Source organism: Miniopterus natalensis, chromosome 15, assembly GCF_054644295.1.
Source record: "Miniopterus natalensis isolate mMinNat1 chromosome 15, mMinNat1.hap1, whole genome shotgun sequence".
In the NCBI taxonomy this organism is placed as follows: Eukaryota; Metazoa; Chordata; class Mammalia; order Chiroptera; family Miniopteridae; genus Miniopterus; species Miniopterus natalensis.
The window spans coordinates 51217164-51240453 of NC_142095.1; the positions used below are offsets into that span (position 1 = coordinate 51217164).

The 23290-nt window shown below is 46.2% G+C and overlaps 1 protein-coding gene across 6 annotated transcripts in view; it reads right to left on the reverse strand.

Annotated features, from left to right (window-relative positions):
* Window positions 1–6483: 6483 nt before the first annotated feature.
* Window positions 6484–23290, reverse strand: part of FOXP1 (forkhead box P1) — a 538679-nt gene continuing 521872 nt past the window's right edge. For all 6 annotated transcript variants that reach the window (XM_087825127.1, XM_087825126.1, XM_087825122.1 and 3 more), the window contains 5 exons: window positions 22857–22958; window positions 19209–19330; window positions 17279–17348; window positions 12511–12677; window positions 6484–7370 (listed from right to left, as the gene is read on the reverse strand). In XM_087825127.1, coding sequence (XP_087681253.1) covers window positions 7226–7370; window positions 12511–12677; window positions 17279–17348; window positions 19209–19330; window positions 22857–22958 — 606 coding nt within the window. In that variant the 3' untranslated portion in view covers window positions 6484–7225. The remainder of the gene's footprint in view (window positions 7371–12510; window positions 12678–17278; window positions 17349–19208; window positions 19331–22856; window positions 22959–23290) is intronic.

Consider the following 23290-nt stretch of genomic DNA (forward strand, 5'->3'; position numbering starts at 1 on the left):
CTGAAATCCTGCAATTTAGTTTAGAACCTAAAATGGATCTGATATTCAAGACTCCACTTAACTCAGCAGCTCTCCTTTCCTTTCCCACTAATGAAAAGGGAGCCAGTGAGAGCAGCTCCAGAGAACAGTCACGAAAGGACTGACAAATCTTTGGAAGCCACCGAGTGTTCCTTCTATGGCCCTAATTAATACTGGACTTGGTGACATTTATGTATCAGAGCAATAAGCTAAACAGGAAACAATTTATGTCACCTAAAGCTTTTTACCAAATCGATGCAGCTATTTGTAATTGCTTGTTTCACAAGATTAAAAGTGCTAAGGCCTGATCTTCGCCCATGGATTTGTGGTCAACTTGACCTGTGCTTCCGTTGTTAAAAAAAAAAAGAGAGTTGGTGATCATCACTGACTTCCATCAAGTAATCCATATTGCTAATATTTCTGGAATTTTAATGTAGTTACAATTTATAGCCGATCAAATGTGGTTACCTAAATTGCTGTTGCTAGTAGACAGTTTAACTGTCTTTATTAATTACAGTATAATTTAATGTTTGAATACCGGCACTTGTGTTGGTCATTTTTACAGCTAGAGCAGTAATCTGCCTTATGACGAACCATTTTAGCATTTTCAATGGAAATTTGCTAATATGATGAGTGATAAAAATGTCACACACTGGTAAATAATGATTATTGCTTTGGCTGAAATTAATTCTTGAAAGATCAGTTACCTTCAAATTAACATTATAACTTGAAGCTTGTCTTTTCCCCTTCTTATATTCTCGGTATAAGCCAAAAAAAAAAAAAAAAAAAACCCAAACCCTGCCACCATCAATAATTTCAAATAGAGATTATATATATAGATATATATGTACACACACACATATATATCTATATATATATGTATGGCACTGAATGTCATTTTACAAAGTGGAAATAAGATGACAGGTTTTTTTAAGATCAAGTACTGTCGTCCCTGTTAAACCGGTTTTCGTATGTAATTCAACTTCCCTCCAATGTGGACTCTGTCTTAAACCATCTATCAGTCAATTCCTTAGATGAAGTTCCAGACCCAACTTCACTTTATTTGAATAAAGAATACTTTTATTTAACTCATCTACAAGGATGACAAAAGATAAGTTGTGATCACAACCTTGAATGTGTCTTATCAAAGACCTACTCTAGCGGGACAGGCTGGTTCGGCTTCGGTTTGCTCTCTGGGAGGAGGGGTGTTACCGTCATGTGCGTTTGTGTGAGTGTGAAACAGGTATTCCTAAGAGTCCAGGCTCTTTATATAAAGGCCCATGTACAAGAAAAAACAGTATTTGGGGTTTGCTGCCTTGTTTAACTGAGTGACAAGCCTGAAATATGTAAAAGAGATGTTCTTGCTTTAGAGCAGTTCCTGAAATTCAGTTAAAAGCGGGCCAGGCCTCAGCCCGCAGCGCCGCGGCTCGAGCATCCTCACGCGCGGTGCGGGTCCCTCGGCTCCTTCAGGTTCGTGCACACGCTTAGCTTCACTCGCGCTTGAGCCCGGCCCCTTCACAGGGCCTGTTACCCCGACACTAGGCGCCCAGCGGCTGGAGCGCCGAGGCCCTGTTCCTGCCAGCCCGGAGGACTCCTAGGCTGCCGGCTGAAGCTCCTGAGAGGAGCTTAATAGCAACACCTTACATTTAAAAACTTGGCTTTTCCTAATATGGGCTTTTCAAAACAAGGCTAGGAAAGAATATTACATGCTCCTCAGCATCAGCCAGTGTCCTGCCAAATGAAAACTGCAAGGCTAATTTTCAAGTCCCGTCTTGGTTTTTGTGACCACGCTTCAGCCACTTAACGTGCTGCGCTCAGTAGGCCAGCGATCTCAACAGCGCGCTGCAAGAATGTTTAAAACATGCGATGCTGGCCCTTCTTCCCCTTACACTGTCAAATACAAGACAAAAGCCAACACAATAGCCATCCAGTGTGAATGAGTCAAAATTATACCTATTTTTTTGGCCTGATCAGCAAAAAACACATTTTTTTGGCGTGCCACAGAATTTCAATAGTTTATGCACCATGAGATGAAGGTTGAAAATCGCTGCAATGGACCAATTTAATTTTTACTGAAAGATGATGCCAAATTCATTAATCCTTAGTGTGTTCGATAGAGTTAACATTACAGAGAAATTTTATTGGAGATACGCAATTCTTAAAAATCTCAAGATCAAGATAGTTTTCCTGGAATATTTAGTTCCTGGCGCTGTACCGTTTCCTTCACCGAGTCAGCTCTCCAGCATTATTTTTGATAGAATATTTTTATAAAATCATTTGTTCTAATCTAAGCATTTATCATTATATGCAAAAAGATTTCTTGATGAGAATATTATAGACGGTGCGTGTTTTTGACATTAGCATTTTATTTGGATGACTAATCTTGCAGATGTGAAACTGTAATGAATTATTCATGATACTGCTTTCCTCTGAATTTTCAGTTTGCTCTTAATGCTAGTTATTAAACATTTTGTTTTTCCTTATAAAATTTGAGGAAGAAAAGTAAGGGTGCGCATCCCCAAGAGAAAGGCAGCCTTCTTTTTGTTCTCCAAGCCCCGAAGCGGAGGCCTGCGCTCTGAAATCCCGAGGACGGCGCCAGCCCTGCGGCGCCGAGCGCTGTCAGTGAGGCCGATGCTCGTGATTCTCACGCCGAGCTGGGAGCCGCTGGTGACAAACCCAAGGCATGTGCCTGACAGACGGTATCAGCAGGTCAGAAGGGAAAGAAACTTAGGCTGTGGCGACTTTTACCACCAGTGTGAACAACCAGCATTTTTATTGCATTTGAGAATGCTAAAATGTCAGTGATCAGTACTGACTACACACATTTTTTTTATTGTCTGTATCCACAGACACGGAATGATGGAATTACAGTTGATGTCAAGGAATGAGTTTCTTTTATGCCTTATTAAAACAAAACAAAACGAAAAGGTTCTCGTTCCTGGCAGCACGCACCCAGGAAGCGCCGTGAGCGGGTCTGCACGGTACCATCCGCGCCAAGGCTCTGGGTGGCTGAGACCCGTGAGCCCTGGGCCCACGAAATGCCTTTAGATTACAAATCTCATTCTCAGGATAAAAAAGTGAAACCAACTCTCAAAAACATCCAAAGTATCAACAAAGTATATATACCATTAACCAAAAGGTACCAAAAATACTCAAAATCCTTAAAAGCACGTTCATCTTTGTACCCTTGGAAATGGAGCTCAGCTGGAATGTGGAAAGGAGAGGAAATATTTAACTTTTTTTTCATGATAAAAAAGCGATTTACGTCCTATTTTGGGTTAAGAATCCAAGGTGCCGGTCGCTGCTGGGAGGAGTGTTAGAGCTGTCCCAGGCTGCGGGCTGGCGGTCACTCACCCTGGACACAGGCCTGGCGTTTCACGGCGCTGCTGGTTCAGCCCAGCCGGGGCAGCGAAACAGGTCTTACAGGACAGACTCGGGGGCAGGGGGCATGGGTCCTCATTCCTGACAGTGCATTTTGCCTGATACGAGGGACTATCCCTCAGGTATGCTTTTCTTTGAAAAAACAACAACAAAAAAGGTAACAAATTGTGTTTACATCTTGGCACCTTGTAAAGTTTTCTTTTCTTTTTTTAATACAAAAAGTTCAATAGCTTCGACACTCCTCATTAATCACCACTCCACTGATGAACTCTGAAAGTGTGACCCTGCAATTTCACCATGCAAAGTATTTACTGCAGCAGGAGGAAACATTTTTTTAAAACATTTTTTTTCTCTTTTCAAATGTACGAGCTTGTTTAAGATACCCAGGAAGGCAGGGGTAGGATGAACACAATGGGCGGGAATGTACCAAAAACAGATTCACACACATGCGCACCACACACCCAAAACCTGTACAAAATGCTCCAATCAATGAGAAGAGGAAAAGAAAGTATGTTAACTATGTTACAATTTAAAAGCAAAGCAAAGAAAAGGTTAGGGAATTTCTCTCTCCCACGTGTCAGGAAATGCCATCGACATTTAAAGCAGGGTAACTGATAAGATACATGTGCAGCATGTTCTGCGATTCCATTACATACAGTAGTTTTCCCCAAAGCTACTTTTTTAAAGTATCATTAATATAAAGCAGTTGCACAAAAAGCAAAGGTGTTTTGACAAACAGGTGTATGCATTTATTCCTTTTTAGGAACAATATCTAAAAAAAGAACGGCCCTCCTCCCTCCCCCAAAAAAGACAAAGGTTCACACAGACACAGCGGGATATGTACAACACGGCAGCCCGTCCTCGGGACGGGCGGGGAGCCCGGGTACAGTCAGGACAGGGTCGTGGGGACGGCTGCTCGCTGGGAAGCCTGAGAGTTCTTTCAGCTGGTTCTTCTGCAGGCTGGGGCGCCTGCAAAGATACGTGAAATCTAATTTCTCTTTTTCCTTTTGCTACAGTCTTTAGACTAAGCATGCAAGACATACGACTAAGTGCAACCGAGTGAAATGTTTAATTGCAATCATTCCCTAAAGGTCTGGACTGAGGTATGCGCACTAACGGTTTCTCATGCTGTCATCGGACTCATGTCTAGCTACACATGCTGAGGATGAACTAATCTACCAGGTGTGTATCCTCTTTGAACCCACACTAGCCGGCGGCCACTCAGCCCAGGGGCGCCGCCCGGGCCCTGCCCGCCGCTGCCCGCGCCGGGGGCCGCCGTCTCCAGGGCCCGCGGGCGGCGGGGCCCGGGCGCGAGAGGAGCTTCGGAGCCAACTGCTGGGAGCTCCTGCAGCAAGCGTGCGAGTGGGCGGGAGTGCTACTTTTTTTAAAAAATAAAAAATGCTGACCAAAGCCTAATCAGAAAAAAAGGAAGAAAAAAAATTTTTAAACAAAATAAGAGGATATTTGCCAAGATAAACCAAAATTAACGCAGCGATCAAAGCATAGTCCTTAGACAAGAGCAGCGTACCACCTTTCTTTTAAAAAAGGCGCTGCAGGAGCACTGGTACGTGACGCAGTTCCACTGCGGGAGGCTTCTGTTCTCTCTCAATTTTGTCGTGACTGCCTCCTCGACTGGGCACCCCGGTTCTCAGTGGCACACGGGGACTGCCTCCTCGACTGGGCACCCCGGTTCTCAGTGGCACACGGGGACTGCCTCCTCGACTGGGCACCCCGGTTCTCAGTGGCACACGGGGACTGCCTCCTCGACTGGGCACCCCGGTTCTCAGTGGCACAGTCATGTTTTCCTCTGAGACGGGACTCCCTTCCTTTGTTTGCTCCTTTAATACTGTGTCCTATTTTTATCATCAGTAGCCCCATAATCTCTCTTTACAAGAATGAGTTTTGGTCTCTGTAGAGAAACAGAAGAGAAAAAAACCGACAACTAAAAGAAGTAACAGCTTTGGTTCCATCACCTACTTGGTTTTCTATACATGTATGAAGGAGCAGTTCTCTTCCTCAGCTTAGCAACAGCCTATCTCTCACCAATTGCCTCTAAATTCTTTCGCCTCCTTTGATCAACAATAAGAGGATATTTGGCTTCATCAGATAAAGCATAAAACAGAGAACATAATTTACCTTTGTGTAATATCTTTGGTAATTTTAGAAAAAAAAGATACAAAGAATATAAATTAAGCTCCAAAGGGCTCTCAAACTAAAAACAAGAGCTACAGTCCCGGGTGAGAAATGAGAGACAGGAGGGGCTGCAGACCCAAGTGTCCAGGGTCCCCAGGACGGGGTGGCACTGACAGGGCCCATCACGCCCTGCGTGCTCCTTTCCCAGAGCCCAGGGCTGAAGTGCGCCCCATCGCTTGGCGTCTTCCACTGCTAGTTCTGACACTGGGTTGTGTGATCACGTGGCATAACCAACTGAACTGCAGTAGCAAATTTGCACATTTGAAATGGACATTTTAGCATTTGCTGAACTCAAGTCTTCATTAACGCCCATAACAGGTTTGATCTGAAATCTAATTTGCATCAAACAGATTCATGCCACCAAGCAGGTCTGAGCTGACATTTAACCCAGCAGCATCACCACCACCGGCAAGGCTGCTCGGGGGAGCCAGTTTTCTGGCCACTTTGTAAGCAAAGCGACCCACACTGGTTAACGTGGCTCGTCCCAACACGGCTCCACAAAGGCCAGCCTTCCAGGCCAGGCTGTCCATCCCACGACTACGAGATTTTTCGGGGGGCGCTGCCTACGTTTCCTTGTGCTGTGAGAGGCGGTGGCATTTACTAAGAGTGACGGCAGCTGCAAAATAAAAGAGGAAAATCTGAAACAACCCTTCCCACCTCCGATGTCACCCTGGGGGTGAATCTGCATTGCTCCTAGAGTGTCTATTTTTTTCTGTCATTCACTCTCTTTCTGGCAGGACTTCGCTCTGGGGGAGAGGACCTTCATGTGTACAGTGCAGCATGTGGGACCTTTTTGAAAAAGACCAAAACGGAATGTTTTCTGACTTTAGAGAAAACATGGTGATGTCTGAAGAAAAATGGAATGAGTGACAGAAAACTACAAACAAGAAATGACATTCAGCTTTGTATAATAAAAACACCTATAAACATTCATCACAAGGTACAGAAAACATTAAGCCTCCAAGAGGCCGTGGGCCCAAGTGGAGGCCTGAGGTCAGAACTTAAAATGGTATAGTAGAAGCAAGAAGAAAAAGCAATACATTAAAAAGTTTGGGATAATTATTTTTAACCCCCTCCCCCCAATACACACACAAAGGCCTTCCCCATCCCAACTGGAAGCAAAAAAGAAAATAAAAAAAAATAAAAAATAAAAATGGAGTAAAGGCAGTGATAATCAACATGCAGTACTGTGCAAATAGGTCGTCCACGGAACCCTTAGATTCTGGGCAGAGGCTGGTCTGCAGCGTAGGTGCACATGCTCAGTTGGGTGTCCTCAGGGTCCAACGTGGGCAGGACTGCAGTTCAAAGTCTGCTGCTAAAAGTGAATCAGTTTAGCAAATTTACAACAGATGTTGCCTGTTAAGAGAGGAAAATCCCAAGTACCAAACAAGTCCATCCAATGCACAGAGTACAAATTCCTTTTTTCAACAAAAAGTAGAAAAATCAAAAATACTCCCAAATGGGATTCTTGATGGCACTAAGAGTTAACACATCTCAGAGCTGTCGAAATGCAGTGACACTCCTCCAGACTGTACAACAAACGGAGAGCAAGCTCACTGCTAACTTCTGACATGTTTTGTTTTGTTTTGTTTTTCCCCCAATCTTCCTTCTTGGGTTCGGCCTGCCCAGACGTTCATTCCATGTCCTCGTTTACCGGTTCGTCTTCGTAATCTCTGTCGTGGTCAAAGTCTGGGCTGTGGTTGGCCGTGGTCACCAAGGACAGAGGCCCTTCAGCTTCCTCTGGGTCGAGGGGCTCTTCTTTGACGTGCACGGGGTGCCTGGAAACACAAGAGAAGGCTCATTGAGAGAACTTCCTAGCCTGACGCAATTTAGCAGGTTTGGGCAACACAGGAGCGCACTCTAGGACAACACTGTCCAACACAGCAGCCGCTAGCCACATGTGGCCATTAAATTAAAACTTAATACCATTTAAAATTCAGTCTCTCAGTTGCACTGGCCAGATTTCAGATGTTCAAGGGCCACATGTGGCTAAGGCCACCATACTGGACAGAACAGAGCAGATACTCCATCATCACAGAGGGTTGCCCCACACGGCGGCTCTAGAAGGGCTGGTCCCGGGACAGAGGGCGCTCCCCTCAGCCGTGTTTCTCACACCTCCGTGTGCACTCCCATCACCTGAGGGTCTGGTGAAAATGCGGAGCGTGACCCGGCCTGAGCCTCTGCACCTCCCACGCGCTCCCAGGCGATGCTGGCCCGAGGACCACGCTGTGATACAGGACAACAGGCACCGCATGGCATCCTGGGTGGATGAACACAGATCTTCAAATCACTGGGTGAACCAGGGATCTGTGGCCGGCGGTGGCTTGTGGGACCGTGGAGTGCGGAGGCTGGGTGAGCGCGGCTTGCTGTGTGTTCTGCTTTGCTAGTTAATATGCGGAACCTGTGAAAAAACCCTCCCGAGACCGACCCCAAGCGAGGGCCTATCATTAATCAACTTCAAGCAAACACAGCAAAGAGACACCATGATACATGCTTGAAACTCCAAATTAATGCATATTTTTACAAACTGTCAATAAGGCAAGAAAAGCCCTGCCAGGAAACACAAACGGAGAGGAAAAGGCTCCCTCCACACAACAGTCTGATAAGAGGAGCAGAGCCCGTCAGGATAATAACGCTGTCAGCTGTAAACACGGCGGAGCACGCGGCCGGCTGGTGGCGGCCACCAGGCCCGGCCTGTGAGGAGCCCGCCAACCGCCTCATTATGGGCTGAGCGGGGTTCAGCTGGAGGGGCCCACGGGGATCACAGGACACCACTCTGATAAAAACTGAGAAGTGTTGTTCGTAAATCATATTTACAACCAAGCCTTTGCAAATACAAATTACTTTCTGTTACAGGGCTTTGATATGTAAAAGAACCATCGAGGTACACGGCGTCGCTGGGACAGGCTGCAGGAGGATGCGCTGACTGACTGACGTTATCAAGTATTAGCAACAAGATGTGTTACTGGGGACAGCTGGCTTCCTAAGAGACTGGTGCTGTGCGCAGACCCCGAAAGCCACCTGCACCATTTGAAAACAAACAGGAGTGCTGCGGACTGCCCCTGGCTTTGCGAACCTTCGGAGAAGCAAACGAGTCCAAGCTGAGCAGGAGAAAGAGCTTTCTTAAAATCGTGCCCATGTTCTTAAAAATCATTTGCAAAGTAAAATATACCAAAGTTGTCTAATAGCACACTTCACTAGGTGTGGTCCAGCTGCTGTGTTTTTGACGGCCCTACTTGTCTGTGTCTCTACAGTGAGACCCAGGCTGGCTACATAATTTGCAGAGCTCTACACAAAGTGAAACTGTGGTTCAAAATTCAGTAAGAATATCAAGCTGAGAAGAGCTCTAAGCCTGGCATCCTGCACGACTGCTTATATGATGTGCCTGTAAAGCCACCCCTGGCAGGACCCCCTGTATTCTCCTGGGAAGAATTAGGACTACCTATTATTATTCCTTAAAAAAAGTCACCCACAAACCCTAATTAGAGGAGGTGTTTTGTTTTTGCCTATCTTCTCCATTTGGGGTCATATTTTTATATCCTGTAAACACAGCAGGAATACGACTGTTTGTTCTGCCAGCTTTACAGTTATGATTTTTACAGCTACGCGAGACACCGTTAACGCGATGACACATTAGCGCCTCGATGCTCCGCATTTGTGGTTGTCTTTTTTCTCCCCCCTCTTCTGCTCTTTGCACAATACAGTGACAACTTTTATCCATTAATCTTTCTACTTCTGTTGATTTACCTCTTCAGGACAAATTTCTAAGAATGAAATTGTCAGAGCAAAGGCCAAAACATCTTCATGGTTCTCATAATTTACTGTGATATTAACTTCCAAAGGGGCTGTAGCAATTTAGGCTCAGTCTCACTAGCACCAAGTGTTTCTTTTTAAAAACATTTTGTTCTTTAGCAGGTATAATAAGGTAAGTTCGAGTTACCTTAAATTGTGTTTCTTGAGTTACTGACAACAGTGTACGTTTCTTCATGTTTGCTTCATATTTTCACTATTGAGAACTGTTAATTCATAAATTACCACCTGCTCCACTAGTGACATGGCTGTGACTAACTGGGTAGGAACGTGGCTGTGTTGGACTTTGCTACAGACTGAAGTTCAAATGCAGTTTCCTCGATCAACATTTTCCCAGTTTTATTTTTCTTAACTATCAGATTTATTAATCTTTTCAGGTTTATAAATATGAATTTGATGATGTTGAGATGATACAAGGCTATGGACTGGAGGGAGTGGGAGGACCTAGTAGAAACTGAACAGTCATCATGAAGTTCTTGCTTTAGTTTTAGACTTTGAAAAATATTTTGCTGGGCAAAATTTAAATAAATAAAAATCATGTAGCTATAAGCCCACCAACAGTTCATATTAGAGAGTATTTCAATCCCAGTGCCAGTGCAGGTGGGTCTCTGATGAGACCTGACGGCACACGAGACATGCAACCAGCTTCCTGAGGCTTCTGATACAGCGCAGCAGCGCAGGCCGGCAGCGCTCGGGCGGCGGGAGAGCGCAGGCCTCCGTGCAGGACACGCTTCGGGGCAGAGCGTGCGCGCACATCCACGGGCCTCCCAGGAACCGCAGCTGCGGCACACGCCTCTTCTCTTGCAGATCAACACCCCCCCACACCCGCCCCATCTTTCTCTCCAAACTCCTACTTCCCAAAGGGCTACCAGTGAGTAACTGTAAAACCACACATTTCCCCTCTTACATCGACTAATTCCTCTGTTTAGATATTCTGGGAACACAGAGTTTTTAACTAAAGCTGACGGGTGTTTAAAGGCATTGGGATCCAAGGGTGTGTGCACAGCCTGGAGTATTTTGCTTTGTAGCTCCTTTAGCTCCTATCGGGATAAAAGTATAATGCCCCAAAGCCGTAATTATGTGACTGCTTTCTAGAGTTTCCAAAGAGAAACAAAAGGGAATGGTATTTAAGTGTCACAGAAAGAGAAAGAAGGAAGAGTTGTTTCAACACCAGACAGCGGGCCGCAGTGCGAACCAAGCCCGTCCAGCCTCGCTGTGAGGTTTACAGCTCGACTTGCTCCCATGCACCAGGATGGCTGAGACACAGCCTGCACCGCAGCAGGGTAATGCACGCTGGACACGCACGGGACTGTGTCATTACAGAGTTCGCTTAATGGAAATATGGGGTCAAAAAGAGTAACTGTCTGTGACACTGATAGCAGGCACAGGGAATGTGCTGTTGACATATGATTATATTCAGCAAACAGTGTGAACCTGTGAGATCTGAGCAAAAAATCATGCATTTTATTGTCTTTATGTAGGGTTTCTTTTTTTTTTAAGCAGCTGAAACCTTCATTTTGTTAAAAATTATGCTGGCTGCTGTAAAATATGGTTTCTGATAATACATGGGTTAATTCAAAGTTGTTAAACAAATTAACTTTATAGTGACTCTATCTTGTATGGCAAAATTAACGTCACTCTAAAATGTTGCCTAAGGTTTTTATCCAAATATCTTTTTTTTCTTTCTTTTTTAAGTGACCCTTTATATTAAATAATAGGAATATACATCAACTAGACCTTGGGAGTCCATAGGATTATGAGAAATAGTACCCTTCCATTCAATGACTTCAGATATTTTTTGCTCTAATGGGTATTTCTTGAAGTAGCTTACAGAGCAATTTACATTTGCTCTGAACCTCCTTAATATCTGAGTGAACACTCCTGTCGTGACAACGATGTGAAGGTGAAGACGTGTGATAGCAGCAGGGTCCGAAACACCAAGGGTGCTTTGGAAGCATGACCTATGGGAGTATCTCTCAGGGTTAATGCAGAGTAAATGCTAAGAGAGTATTCATATAAACTAAAAATCAGTTGTATTTTTAAAAATCCTTTTCAAATCACTTTGGGCATATATTCAAATGCTAAATAATCAAATGTCAAATTCCCCCCTAACCCACGAACTACTCTGGCAGACAGCATTTCTTCTGTTGTTAGATGCCAGTTAATTCTGTTCCTAATTGCTACCGGTCACATTTTCCATTCCTATTGCTCAAATAATCTTAAAACAAGATGCTGATCAGTAATTCAGAAAGCCTGTGTAGACAAGCAGCTTATCCTAAGAGCTGACAGTGTGCAAACACTGAGCTAGTTTATTCCCTAAAGTGGGCATAGTTTTGCAGACAGTTGCTAAAAGGCAGACTCAACCTATAGCACCCCCCCAAATCCAATCATACAGGAGAGCCGGGTTTCTGTTCTCTTTTGACCTTTTCCTGAGAGGGCAGGCCTTGTCTGAGTCCTACCTGCCCCTCCTAGGGCACACCCGCGGGGGACTGCAGTCTTGCCTGCGGTTGCCGGTCCTGGGGCCGTTCACATTCAGCATGGACAGCCACTGCCCCTCACCTCTTTCAGACACGTGTGTGCTCGTTACACTGCTGTCTGTTGCTAGAACGCTCCTCTTAATTTTCCTTTTGACACGTTAAGAGCTTTCGGCCCATCAGGCTGCCTTTCACCTGTGCCACAGCTCATGTGCTTTGTACGCAGCGTCAGCGAGCGCGCCCTGGCAGGGGAACAAGCGCCCTTTTCCTCCCTGCGAAGGCAGCATGCCCGGGAGTTGAACAAACCAGACTGTTCCAGGGTGATGCACACTAACTTCAGTAGGACAAGGCAGGGTGGCTCCAGTGTCGGCCTGCGAGCCAGGCGGAGGGCAGAAGGGCACACCCCGCGACACCCCTTTACTGCTGTGCACACTCGTGGGGCTGCCTGAAGCAGGCCGCTTTCCTGGGAAATTAGAAAGTGTGCTACCCGAGCCAAAGGCTTCCAGAAGCACTGGGTTCTAGGAAACCAGAAATTATAGGAAAGGTGTAAAAAGTGGCCTCAGAAAGGCTGTGCGCACATAAGCGGGGAGACTGGAACCCGAACACGGAGGTCTTCGGGGAGGACAGTACTCACACGGCCTGCACCGGGGACCTGCCAGGGCTGCTGTCGCTCTCGGTGCTGTTGGGATGCTCCACCGCCCCGTTCAGCTCTTCCCGCACGGCGCTGGCGAGGCTGCCCAGGGTGGGGTTGCCCATGGAAGCCGTAGTGTACAGAGGTATACTGTTCTCAGCCATCGAAGCCTGCCGTCAAGCGAGAGAACATGGGTTAGGAGGCGGGGTGTGCAGAGAGGGGGGCTGTTAATCATGGGTGTAGTAAGTATTCTTCAGCGTAAGTTCATTGTAGTGTGGTTGGCAAATTCAAGTTCCTAGTGACAAGGATTTTGCTTTAAAAGTTAAGACTTTATGACACATGTCCCAAGCTTAGTTTCAAAGAGCTACCTGGGGGGGGGGATTAAGCGCCCCTGGGGAGGGAAGACCCAGTTCAGCCCCGTGGGTAGAGTCACATGGTTTAGACAAGGCGATCTAATAGGAGGTTTACAGCTGATGCCCTTTTTCAAGAGCAACTGAATATTTTCAGATCACAGGGAAACGTAATGGAATTTTCATTTCTTTATCCACTTTGATGACTCCAGTATTGGATATTAGAGATTTGATCACATTATTCTGGCTGCACAGCTCAAACTTATGAGAACTTCCATAAACATTTACTTCGTAGATCCTATAGAAGAGGAAGAGATTATAGAATTGGAATCAATTTTTACCTTCCCCCATCATTTCCGTTTTAATGATTTTTGAATCTGCTTAGTGTAGTTTGAGATAACTGGTTGAAGGTAACACCACACAATCTTTCAGACTCAGACCAGACCAATCACCTACAATTTTAGGACTGAAAATAAATAAATAAAAAATCTCCGCCAAAAGGAAGCTCTAAATCGTATTTCTTTTGGGTACTTAAGCAGATCCATACTGAAGGTAACAAAGTCAGTCCAAATGAGTGTCAGCAAAAAAGTATGGAAATGAAAAAAAAAAAAAAATCCCAACTCCTGAGGGGAACCTGTTCACTTGCTATTAGGCTGTATTTAAATGCAATGGCCACCGAGTCTGAAATCAGAAATACGCAAATAGACCCCTGGACTAGAGTCCCCGTGCTGTTTCATTTGGGTAGTGATTATGACCCAGTGACTTCTCATTTTATTAAAGAGGACTTTCAGAAACTGGCAGTGGCAATTAGACCAAGATTTATCCAACTGTCCTCTTACAGGCAGCGCTATGCCTGGCTCTCCATTCTGACGTGGAGGAAGTACAACCAAAGACCATCTGGCATGTGACTTCAACTGGCCAGTCATGCGGGGTCCAAGCTATTCTAGAAACCCTGCTCTAGAGAGAAAGTAAGAGCCCAAATGAAGAGAGGCAGGTGCAAAACCAGCTGCAGGGAGCCAGCCTGTGAGTACCATAGGCTCACTCACTGTACAAACCCCAAACTCAGAAACGCCTTTTGGATTCAAGCCCCATGTTAGGAGAACCGTACACACCTAACCCAGCCCTGGCCAACGGGATATGTCAAAGCCAGGCCCTCTGCAAGCCCACAGCTTTTCCTTCCCTCCACTTTGAAACTTACAGTAACTACCTTAATTTAACAAGTAGGGTTTTTATTTCCAAATGTGGTGAACTCATTTTGATGATCAGCAAATCTGAACATTCCCCACTCTACTACAATTTGTCAAGTAATTTGCATCTAGTACTTTTTCTTGTAAATGTAATAATGCATTTTTTATTTTTTTGGCAGAGCATAAAGCAGGAAGAGTTGCCAGGCTTGTGTGCATGTGCGTGCGCGTCTGAGTGCAAACCACAGCTGGATCAGCCCCTTTGCTGCCACTGTTCCAGTGTTCGAGGCCCACGGCGGCCAGGCGGCCGGGCGTGAGAGCTCTGCCAGGACGACCACCTGAGGCTCTCCTTCTGGGATGCACCATAGCATTGGCTCTCACCAGACCATCTCACCGTCGCATAGTCCGAAAGTGGGGCTGAAAGTGGGGCCATCTCTAGCTTGGTATTTTAGCAGCTTCTTACGTAAAAATAAAATTGAAATGTAGATGAGAATATGCTCTTTGGGGTGAGGTGGTCGCCCAATGGACAGGGCACCCTTCCTGGGCCACCTGTCCTCCTTGGCTCTCCAAGCGTTCTAGTTGAGGCCGCTTCTGCCTGCGACTGGATCACAGAACACGGGCAGAGGCCCCACAGCCACAGGGTGAAAGGCGCCCAAAAGGCGAGCAGTGACACCGACCCTTGGTTCTCAAACAAGAAAGAAGTAAGTGAGAACCAGCCTCATCCCTTTAAAAAACGGACCAGTGGCTGCAAAAGGGCCCCCGGTGCCTGACACACCACAGGGCCGCTTGAACATTCTTTGTTGAGTGAGTGATCAAAGCCACCTATCCAAGGTTAGAAAAATTCTCACCAACTGCTTCTGCCCAAACAAGTGGTTCCTTTTGTAGTTGATGTCACCTCAGGAACAGCTGGGCTACAGTTTTTATAATGGACTTAACTGTATAAATGGTCCCGGGCACAGTGTGTGGTTTCACACCAAACCGGCACCTCTGCCAAAACCACGAAGGCGCTTCAGCAGCAGAGCTGAGCCCGCGAGCGCCGCGGCTCCTGGGCCCCCGGGGACCGGCGTCTATAAATAGACAGCTCTACGGTTACCCTTAGTTACTTCACGGTCTCAGAGGCACTGCAGTCTGTCCCACGTCCAATGCTGTATTTCTGCAGTGGATTCGGCTGTCCTATTTTATGCACTGTACATCACGCATTATGTTACACTAGTAATCTTTTTAAGATGTTGTTCCACTATTATTTTTACTTGTTTTGAAAAATGGAAAAGAGCAATAATGGAGGAAGGCCTGCTGGAGAGTCTTTATTTAATCTGCACAGTGGCGAGTTTTCTCAGGAGACCGTCCACTGACCATGGGTGCGAACAGAGCGAGGAGAGGGGAGGACGCCCTCAGCACGGCACCGCACCACCTGATCTACCTCACTTCACTGCGGACGCAAAGTGTTCTGGAAAAACTGCAGCGCATTTGGGGCTATCACCGAAGACAAGGACGGTGCAGGGGGTGCCAAAGCAGGCGTCTTAAAGATGAACCACGCGCGGCTCTGTAATGACAGGGCATTCTAATTGAAATTAGTTACACAGTTAAGGGAACCCAGAGGATGGAAGATCGCTGCTTTTTTTTTTTTTCCTTTCCGCCTCATGAATGTAAAATGTGCTTGTAATCTTAATACTATTCCAGATAGAGCAGAGCAGTCTTTAAATTCACACTTCACAAGACTCCAGGGAAAATAAGTCACTAATGAATGGTATTTACAGTGGCAGCATCTGAGCGTGCTTTCATTTGCTTTTCTAAAGTTACTGTGTAAACTACAAGTAATTAAAAGAAATGCAGAGAGTACTTCCTCCTAGTAAATTTGGTTCAGGCTAAGAATAAATAAATATAATTACTGAAAAGCTAAGTTCAGTGAATTTGCCTCAGCACTGAAACTGTGTAAAACGCGTGCCATCCATTCTTGGGAGCCCGAAGCCTCTGCCCAGCGACCCGGGAAAGCGGCCTTGCAGCAGGAGTAGGTGCTCCAGGAACACTATCTGTGAGCAGTAAAGCCAGGGCGCCCAGCAGCACCTCCTCTTTAACCCGCCCGCTCCCACAGGGCCGGTGTCTCGGCCATTCTTTCGTCGTCATCCATAAAGAGCCTCTCTAAGACCTTTGCTTCTCTATGCCTGCCACCCCTCGTGAAGTACTGGGGCCTTTTGCAGGGGCATGAGACATGGTAATAGCTAAGTACCAATTTCAGGGTGATACAGCCCCCATCAAGGATGCATGCTGGAGGGGTCTGCAGTGGTCTTAGGCTATACATGTCGGTTCTGTCTACAGAATACAGAATCTAATAGTTACCAAGATCCCTGTGGCCTGTGGCCTGGAACAATCTAGGCAGGGTCAGATTCAAGCAGGACCGCTGGCCACAGGGACAGCCTACTTGTGAACTGCTGAAGGGACCTGGGTCCCACCCAGGTACTCGAGTGAGGTGGCACTGCGGTCTTCTCGTGGACTCTACTGCTTGGTAACTGGGGGGCCCGGTAAAGGCAAGGCGTGGAGGTGCTGGCGCTGCCCTGGTAACTCGTATTTGGGTGGTGATCACCCCCCTGCTCAGCACCAGGGTCCTCGCCCCAGCACGCCGGTGAGTGCCCGTGCCTCATCTGTCAGCAGGAAGCAAACACCCTGCGTGCTCGCTGCGGACTCTGAGCAATCTGCTGGAAGCCTGGAGTTTTCTTTAAAAACCTCTATCATTTAAACAGAACAGTTTACTATTACACAGCAAACCAAACCTCGACACCCCCTCCCGCCCCAGACAAAAGAAAAGATGCTAAAATAGACTTTAAAAGAAGAAGAAATGAAAAGCTCTGCTTTCTCTTTAAAGCCTGAACAATGGAAGGCCACGTGGCGCGGCGGCCTATCATCCCGCACATTAATAGCTGTGCTACAGTAATTACACTTGTGGTATTTTTGCCTCAAGTGAAATTCTGAAATAAGAGGATGGAAATTATGATACCGCTGATAAATATTAATAAGTGAACTTTTAATTTTTTTGCCACAATATTCAAAATGCTAAGCATCCTGCTAATGCTGAAGCAGCCGATGTGTTTGCCTCCAGGGAGGACGATGCTTTGTGCACTTAAGAAAAAAGTTTAACGGAATTAAAATTTAATATCTAATTAGAGTGAGGCTAATATATTTTGAAATGAGCGGGGGAGACACGTGCCTCTGCCGCATACTCGGGACGGCCATCAATCTTACCTGCAAAGCTGCATTGAGAGGTGTGCAGTAGGCGTGGCTGCTCTGCATGTTTTTAATGAGGGAAGGGTTACTGCACAGGAAAAAGAAAAAATTCAAAGTTAAATGCAATCAACTCCCGAGTTCCTAGCTAAGTTTTGTTCAAGCTTACTGGCATCCTTCCAAATCAGAACTATCCCCCGCTATCGAAACTAAAGACAACTAAGGTTTCCTCCATATCTCCTGGCTTCACTGGGCTGGGCTCTGTGAGCTCCTCTGGGAATATAGATTTTGCTACTCAAGGAAGCTGGGTGTAAAAGTCTGGGCTTAAGTAATGGGCACTCCCACCAGTGATGAATTTTTGTATCACTAAGTACTGGCCTCTCTGCCAGTTTCTAACAGCTGCCCTAGCTCCAGCAGGACAGCAGCAGCAGCAGCAGCCCGCCGGGGTGCGGGGGCCGGGGCCGGGGCCGGGGGCGGGGGCCGGGGGCCGGGGCTGGGGCCGGGGTGCGGGGGCCGGGGGCCGGGGTGCTGGGGCCGGGGCCAGGGCCGGGGTGCAGGGGCCGGGGGCCAGGGTGCTGGGGCCGGGGTGCGGGGGCCGGGGCCGGGGTGCTGGGGCCGGGGCCAGGGCTGGGGCCAGGGACCAGGGTGCGGGGGCCGGGCCCCGGGCTGCGGTGCTGCCCAGGAGCCAGCTAGTGGAACCTTGGCTCTTAAGGCCCCTCCGCGGTTTGAGCTGTAGCGCGACCCGGGAGAGACGGCAAGGTGGCTCTTAGGGAACATCTCCAAGGCATGTTTTCACCAAAGGGAAATGGAGAGAAGGAGATGCCAGGAGGGCCACTGCTAAGGCAGGCGGGAGGCGGGCTGAAGTTTTTCTTGCACAGCCAAATCTGGGAAGGTATGAGAACTTGACGCTGCGTCCAGGAACTGAAGACAAGAGACTGTTTTAAGAAAATCTCTACCCCAGTAAGAGTGAAAATGCTAAGTAATCGCGGGAAGGAGTGGCTTCCAGTAGGAAGCACCTCCCTCGACCAGGGGCCTCTAAAGGAAGGGGAGGCCTGATACCCATTTCTTTCCTAAGCTTGATGCATTTTAATCAAACATTTTGCTAAATTTATATCATCCTACCGAGTAAGCAAAAATAAGAAATTTACCCGAGTAAGTGCACATGTTAACTCTAAATAAAAGTTTCCTTTTTACTTGGAGGGATTATGAGTCACACAGAAGGATCTAGCTATCGGGCCCTGCAGGCTGCTGCATCACAAGGTCACCAGCATTTGTATCAACGGCGTCAAAAAGGCACTGTCACGGCCCCGGCGTCCCCGGCAGAAGCGAGGGCGCGTGCGGACCACTCGACCCGCCCGGGCGCGCTGCTCGCAGGTGCAAAGCCACATGGGATGACAACCATGCAAAGCCAGAGCAACAGCAGAAAACAAGAAACAGAAGCAAGTTAAAGGCTCTTACTGTGCGACAAGCTCGTCAAAGTTTTCATCGGGGCAGTATTTGCGAGGACGGCCTCGTTGAAAATGTCGGCCACGTCTAAACTCTTCATCCTCAACTGTCCAAAAGGACCCACACTCATCCTCTACTCTGATCAAGCACTTACGCAGTGAGAGGCGGGTGCCAACGCACCCTGGGGTGGGAGCAGCGGCAAAGGAGATGCAGTGGCAACAAAGGGAGGCGGGGTTGGGGGTGGAACAGACGCCAATACAGGGAACAGGAGAAAGAAAATAAAACGCGATAAGCATAGCGAATGGTCGGTGAGGTTAACAGGCGTCGCCACCTAACACTAGAGCGGGGCATGCGACAGAGACCGGCAGGCGGGGCGGGGCTGGCGGGCACACGACAGGAGGGATGAAATGCTTTTCTGCACCCCTGGGCCCGGCGGCAGAAACCAGCTCCCTGGTCCGAACGCCGGTGGCGGCCGCGGGCCGGGCGGCGGGCGGGGCGCACGTACCCGCTGATCTTCTGCGGCCTGCGCTTCTGGAACTCCACTTCGTCCACCGTCCACACGGCCCCCTTCACGTTCTCCACGCGCACAAAGCACTTGTGGAGGCTAAGATTGTGGCGCACTGCGTTCTGGGCGGGTGAGAGAGGACATTCACGGTTTCTGTGGGTCGGGGCTCCAGGGTCATCTCAGCCCGACGGCGCGTTAGTCACCCCCCGCTGCAGCCCCCCACGGCCTTCTCGTGGTCCGAGCGCCTTTTCCAAAGGCAAAGACAAAAACCCAAACTGTAAGCTAGCCACGTGGGCGCTGTGGTCCAGTCTTTGGTCACAGCAACTGGGAGAAAACGTTTAATGTGCCTATAGGCCCAAAATAGACTGCACAGTAAAAATCTGAATATATTGTTCACGTGACTTCAAAATAAGGAAGTAAGAACGGCATAAAACTGCCTCTTTCGAACTCACTACCCACAGAAAAAGCAGTTTGTGTCTGTTTTTTGTAAAAGACAAAGACTCAAGTTACTGTTACATACATTTTGTTCTTGTTCTTTTTGTTTGTTAAAGTTTTGGCTTTAAAACCTATGGGTTTTCTCAGATTTATTAAGCAGCAGCCTACACTGGACTTCGCCGTGGGGAGTGTCGCCTCCTGCAGCTGACAGGAGCGGGGGCTGAGATGACGCCCAGTGGACCAGCATCCGTCACCAGGCTGGTCTGACCTTCTGGGATCTACACAGAAACTGGCCCGTACTGTGGGCAAGGGCCTTAATTAACTGAGAAAATGCCAAAGGAATACAGGAGTAGAATAATTCTCAATGGGAAAATGATGATATTCCAGCATTAATGGTTCCTACAGACATGTTTCTTCCTTATGGTTTAAAAAAGTCATTTCCATCCATTCCTAAGTGGAGACCCTTGACACCTACAGTGTAATCTACCAGGAAGAAGGGTCTCAACTGAGGGTGAAGAGCTTTTAACATCTCCTCTCTCCTGTGGCTGTCGGGGAATCCACAGCCCTGGCTGGGTGCGTTAACAAGCGTGGCTTTATTTCTTTAGTCTTCCTGTTTGAACTTATTCATCTAGACTCAGAATTAGACATGAGGGCGTTACAAAGAGGCCCATGTCATTTACTCAGAACTTTCTTTTTATGGGGAACATGTAGGTGACAAGCGGGCATGCATCCAACCTCACATGGCCTGCCCGCAGCCCTGGACTCAACTCCAGGATCGCTGCTATTGCTCAAACACTGTGCGCCCCTCTCCTCTACCACCTGCAATGCCTCCTCTCTAAATTATCCTTCGAACGACAGGTCTTAATACTTTGAGAGATGTTTCAATTTCTGAATAATCACCGTGGGAGACTCTGATATGGAATGTTTAGAAGACAATGAGACTAGTTTTATTACATGGCCTGATGAACTTGCTCACAAGGAGCAACCACAGGACAAATTCTTGAGGAGCTTTTGAGCAACGTCAGCATAACAGGTAGGTTCAAGGCACTCAGGGACTGTGAAAGGACCCCCGATTCATGAACGGGGTTGACAGCCTTGCATCAAAACAAACCAAAAATCTCTGAAAAATGTTTGGCATGTTATAACTGTACTTGATAAGACAACCTCTTTTGCATATAACTTGTAGTCTGCTCTCTAAATAAACCCATTTTTTTTATAGTGTACACAGGTATAGTTGAGGATGCTAGGCGTCTGCTGTTCTCTCCTACAACAACACTGAGGAGATTGAAATAAGAAAATAAACAAACTCAAATTTCCTTAAAAAACAAACAGGCAGAGCGTGTACACATATGGGGGCACCAGGGGGAAGAAGTTAACATTGCTCCTCACCCCAACCACCTGTCTGGGTTTATGGGTTTAAAGTAAGTAGCAAAATGTACAGAGCTGAGCAGCTCTAAAGAAGCCACTTCTGAATGGGGCTCCAGATCTGTCCAGACGGCAGAGCCATAAAAGCAAAGACCTAAAAGTCAAACCTTGAGCTTCATTTTTAAAGATGTTGCACATCTAAGCAAAAGCAACTAGAAATCAAGTTTCCCCCAAAGCTGAGTAAGCTCTTTTCAGCCATCACTTTAACTGGGTACTTCATCTTTTGTCCAAGACCATAATACAAATAAGGACACGTAGAGAAAATTACGCGCACTGATGAGTCATTAAGTACTTCATCTAGGATTATTTACATCAATGTCACTTTTCCCTGTAGTTTGCAAAAATGAAAAAGTTAAATCTAAAGACCTGAGCTTAAATATCATATTCACGACTGATCACTATTTTTAAATGTGAATATTTGTTATTTATAAAAGGTAATTTGAAGAAAACGTCTGTTTCATGCTACGCTTCCTAAATTTAGAAAAGCATTCATAGCTAAACTCTCTTTGTATGTTACCTCCCAAGGCAGGTGGAGGAAGAGGGTAGAGTTCTGAGCAAGTTCCCTCCAGCGCCCATGTGTCTTAATGGGAGTAATAAAGGCGGGACTTAATAAAGGTGGGCCACAACAGATATCCACAGCTCTGCAAGCCAGGTGAATTAATCCTACGGTTACATTCATTTTCTTATAATGCTAATTTACCAAGAACGTAACAGGAAATAGGATTTCTGCTTTTTTGTGTGTTTTTCTCTCATATAAAATTAAGAGAGTAGCAAGGAAGACATTTATTTCAAGCAAAGCAAATTTTCCTTGCACCCCATAACTAATCCCTGTTGTATTTAAAACAATATGTCAAAGTATCCTAAAACAGTTCCATTTTAAATGTATCTAAATGTTTTGGAATTTAGGGATTATAAGAATTCTAGGTAGCAAAAATGCAAAAAAAACCCCAACACAACAACAACCCCCAACAACCATATTGTACCTGCCCTTTTCTATAGCAAAAATATTAGAAACCAAGAAACTGAAAGTGGGAAAGTCTGAAATTTTGTGAGGGCTTAATCTAACACAATTGAGTTAATACTAAGGGAATCTATGAACCAACTGCTGAACTGAAAATGAGGTACATCATGTGACTTCATGCTTGTTTGGGGGTATCCATCCATATGGACCTATGGAGTCTGACCTGTTTTAAAGCTACTTTGCTTCTCCAGAGACTCTATGACTCTCTAATGGATAGTCTCTTGACTTAAAAAAACAAAAAAATTAATAATATATTGTGTTCTCCTGTAATAACTCCCATATATAATGCTAGTACTTGGATTGCAAAGCCTCCTTCACTACCTGGGTTAAGGAGATTTTATTCAACCAATGAAAGTTATGTCAAGTTTGTCTGATCATTACTCCAGGTTCCTAATGGCATTAAAAAAAGTTATCTCTGCATCTCTGCAAATATTGGCGGTGGCTAAAGACCTAAAAGCATGAGGTTTGTAGAAGTAACAGGACAACCTCCAAATGCGGGCAGCAGTGTCCCCTGCTCCTCCCTACATATTCCAACGAGAAGGAGAGGCTTTCACGGGCTGGTCCATTCAGACCTCTGATGCAAGGTAACAGGAGCCTTCCATCCCAGTGTTTTAGCCACAATGGAACTATTTTCTCAATCAAATATGCCTATAAATTAGACTCTTTCAGTGGATCAACTGTAACTTATAACAACTGCATTTTTTTCAACAACAAACTCTTCTATAAGTGGAAGATCCAAGACTTAAACAGGGTGCAAGAAGGCTTACCTTCCACGTGGCCGCATTCCGTCGGAAGTAAGCAAACATTCGTGTGAACCAGTTATAGATTTCATTTAGTGTTAGCTGCTTTTCTGGAGATTCGAGAATGGCCTGTGAAGCCAAAGTAACAGAAAAAGATAATTTATGACCAAATCGGCAGAATCGTCATTATACAGGTTCTTGAAAATGTAAAATAACCGTGATTCAGAGCTAAATCCTAAGAAAGGCCCTTTCACAAAATGATCTAAGATTAATGGTTGTATTTAACAGTTCAATAGCAAAATTCAAAATGAAGTTATGTAATTGTTTTGAGTTTTTATTTCTGTTTCCGTACAGAAATATTAATTTATTAGTCATTCATAAAGCAGAATCAAAGAGAAATGCAAAACATTTCACTAGCTGATTAAAGCTCAGTAATTATTTAGAGCTCAGATTAATTCTGG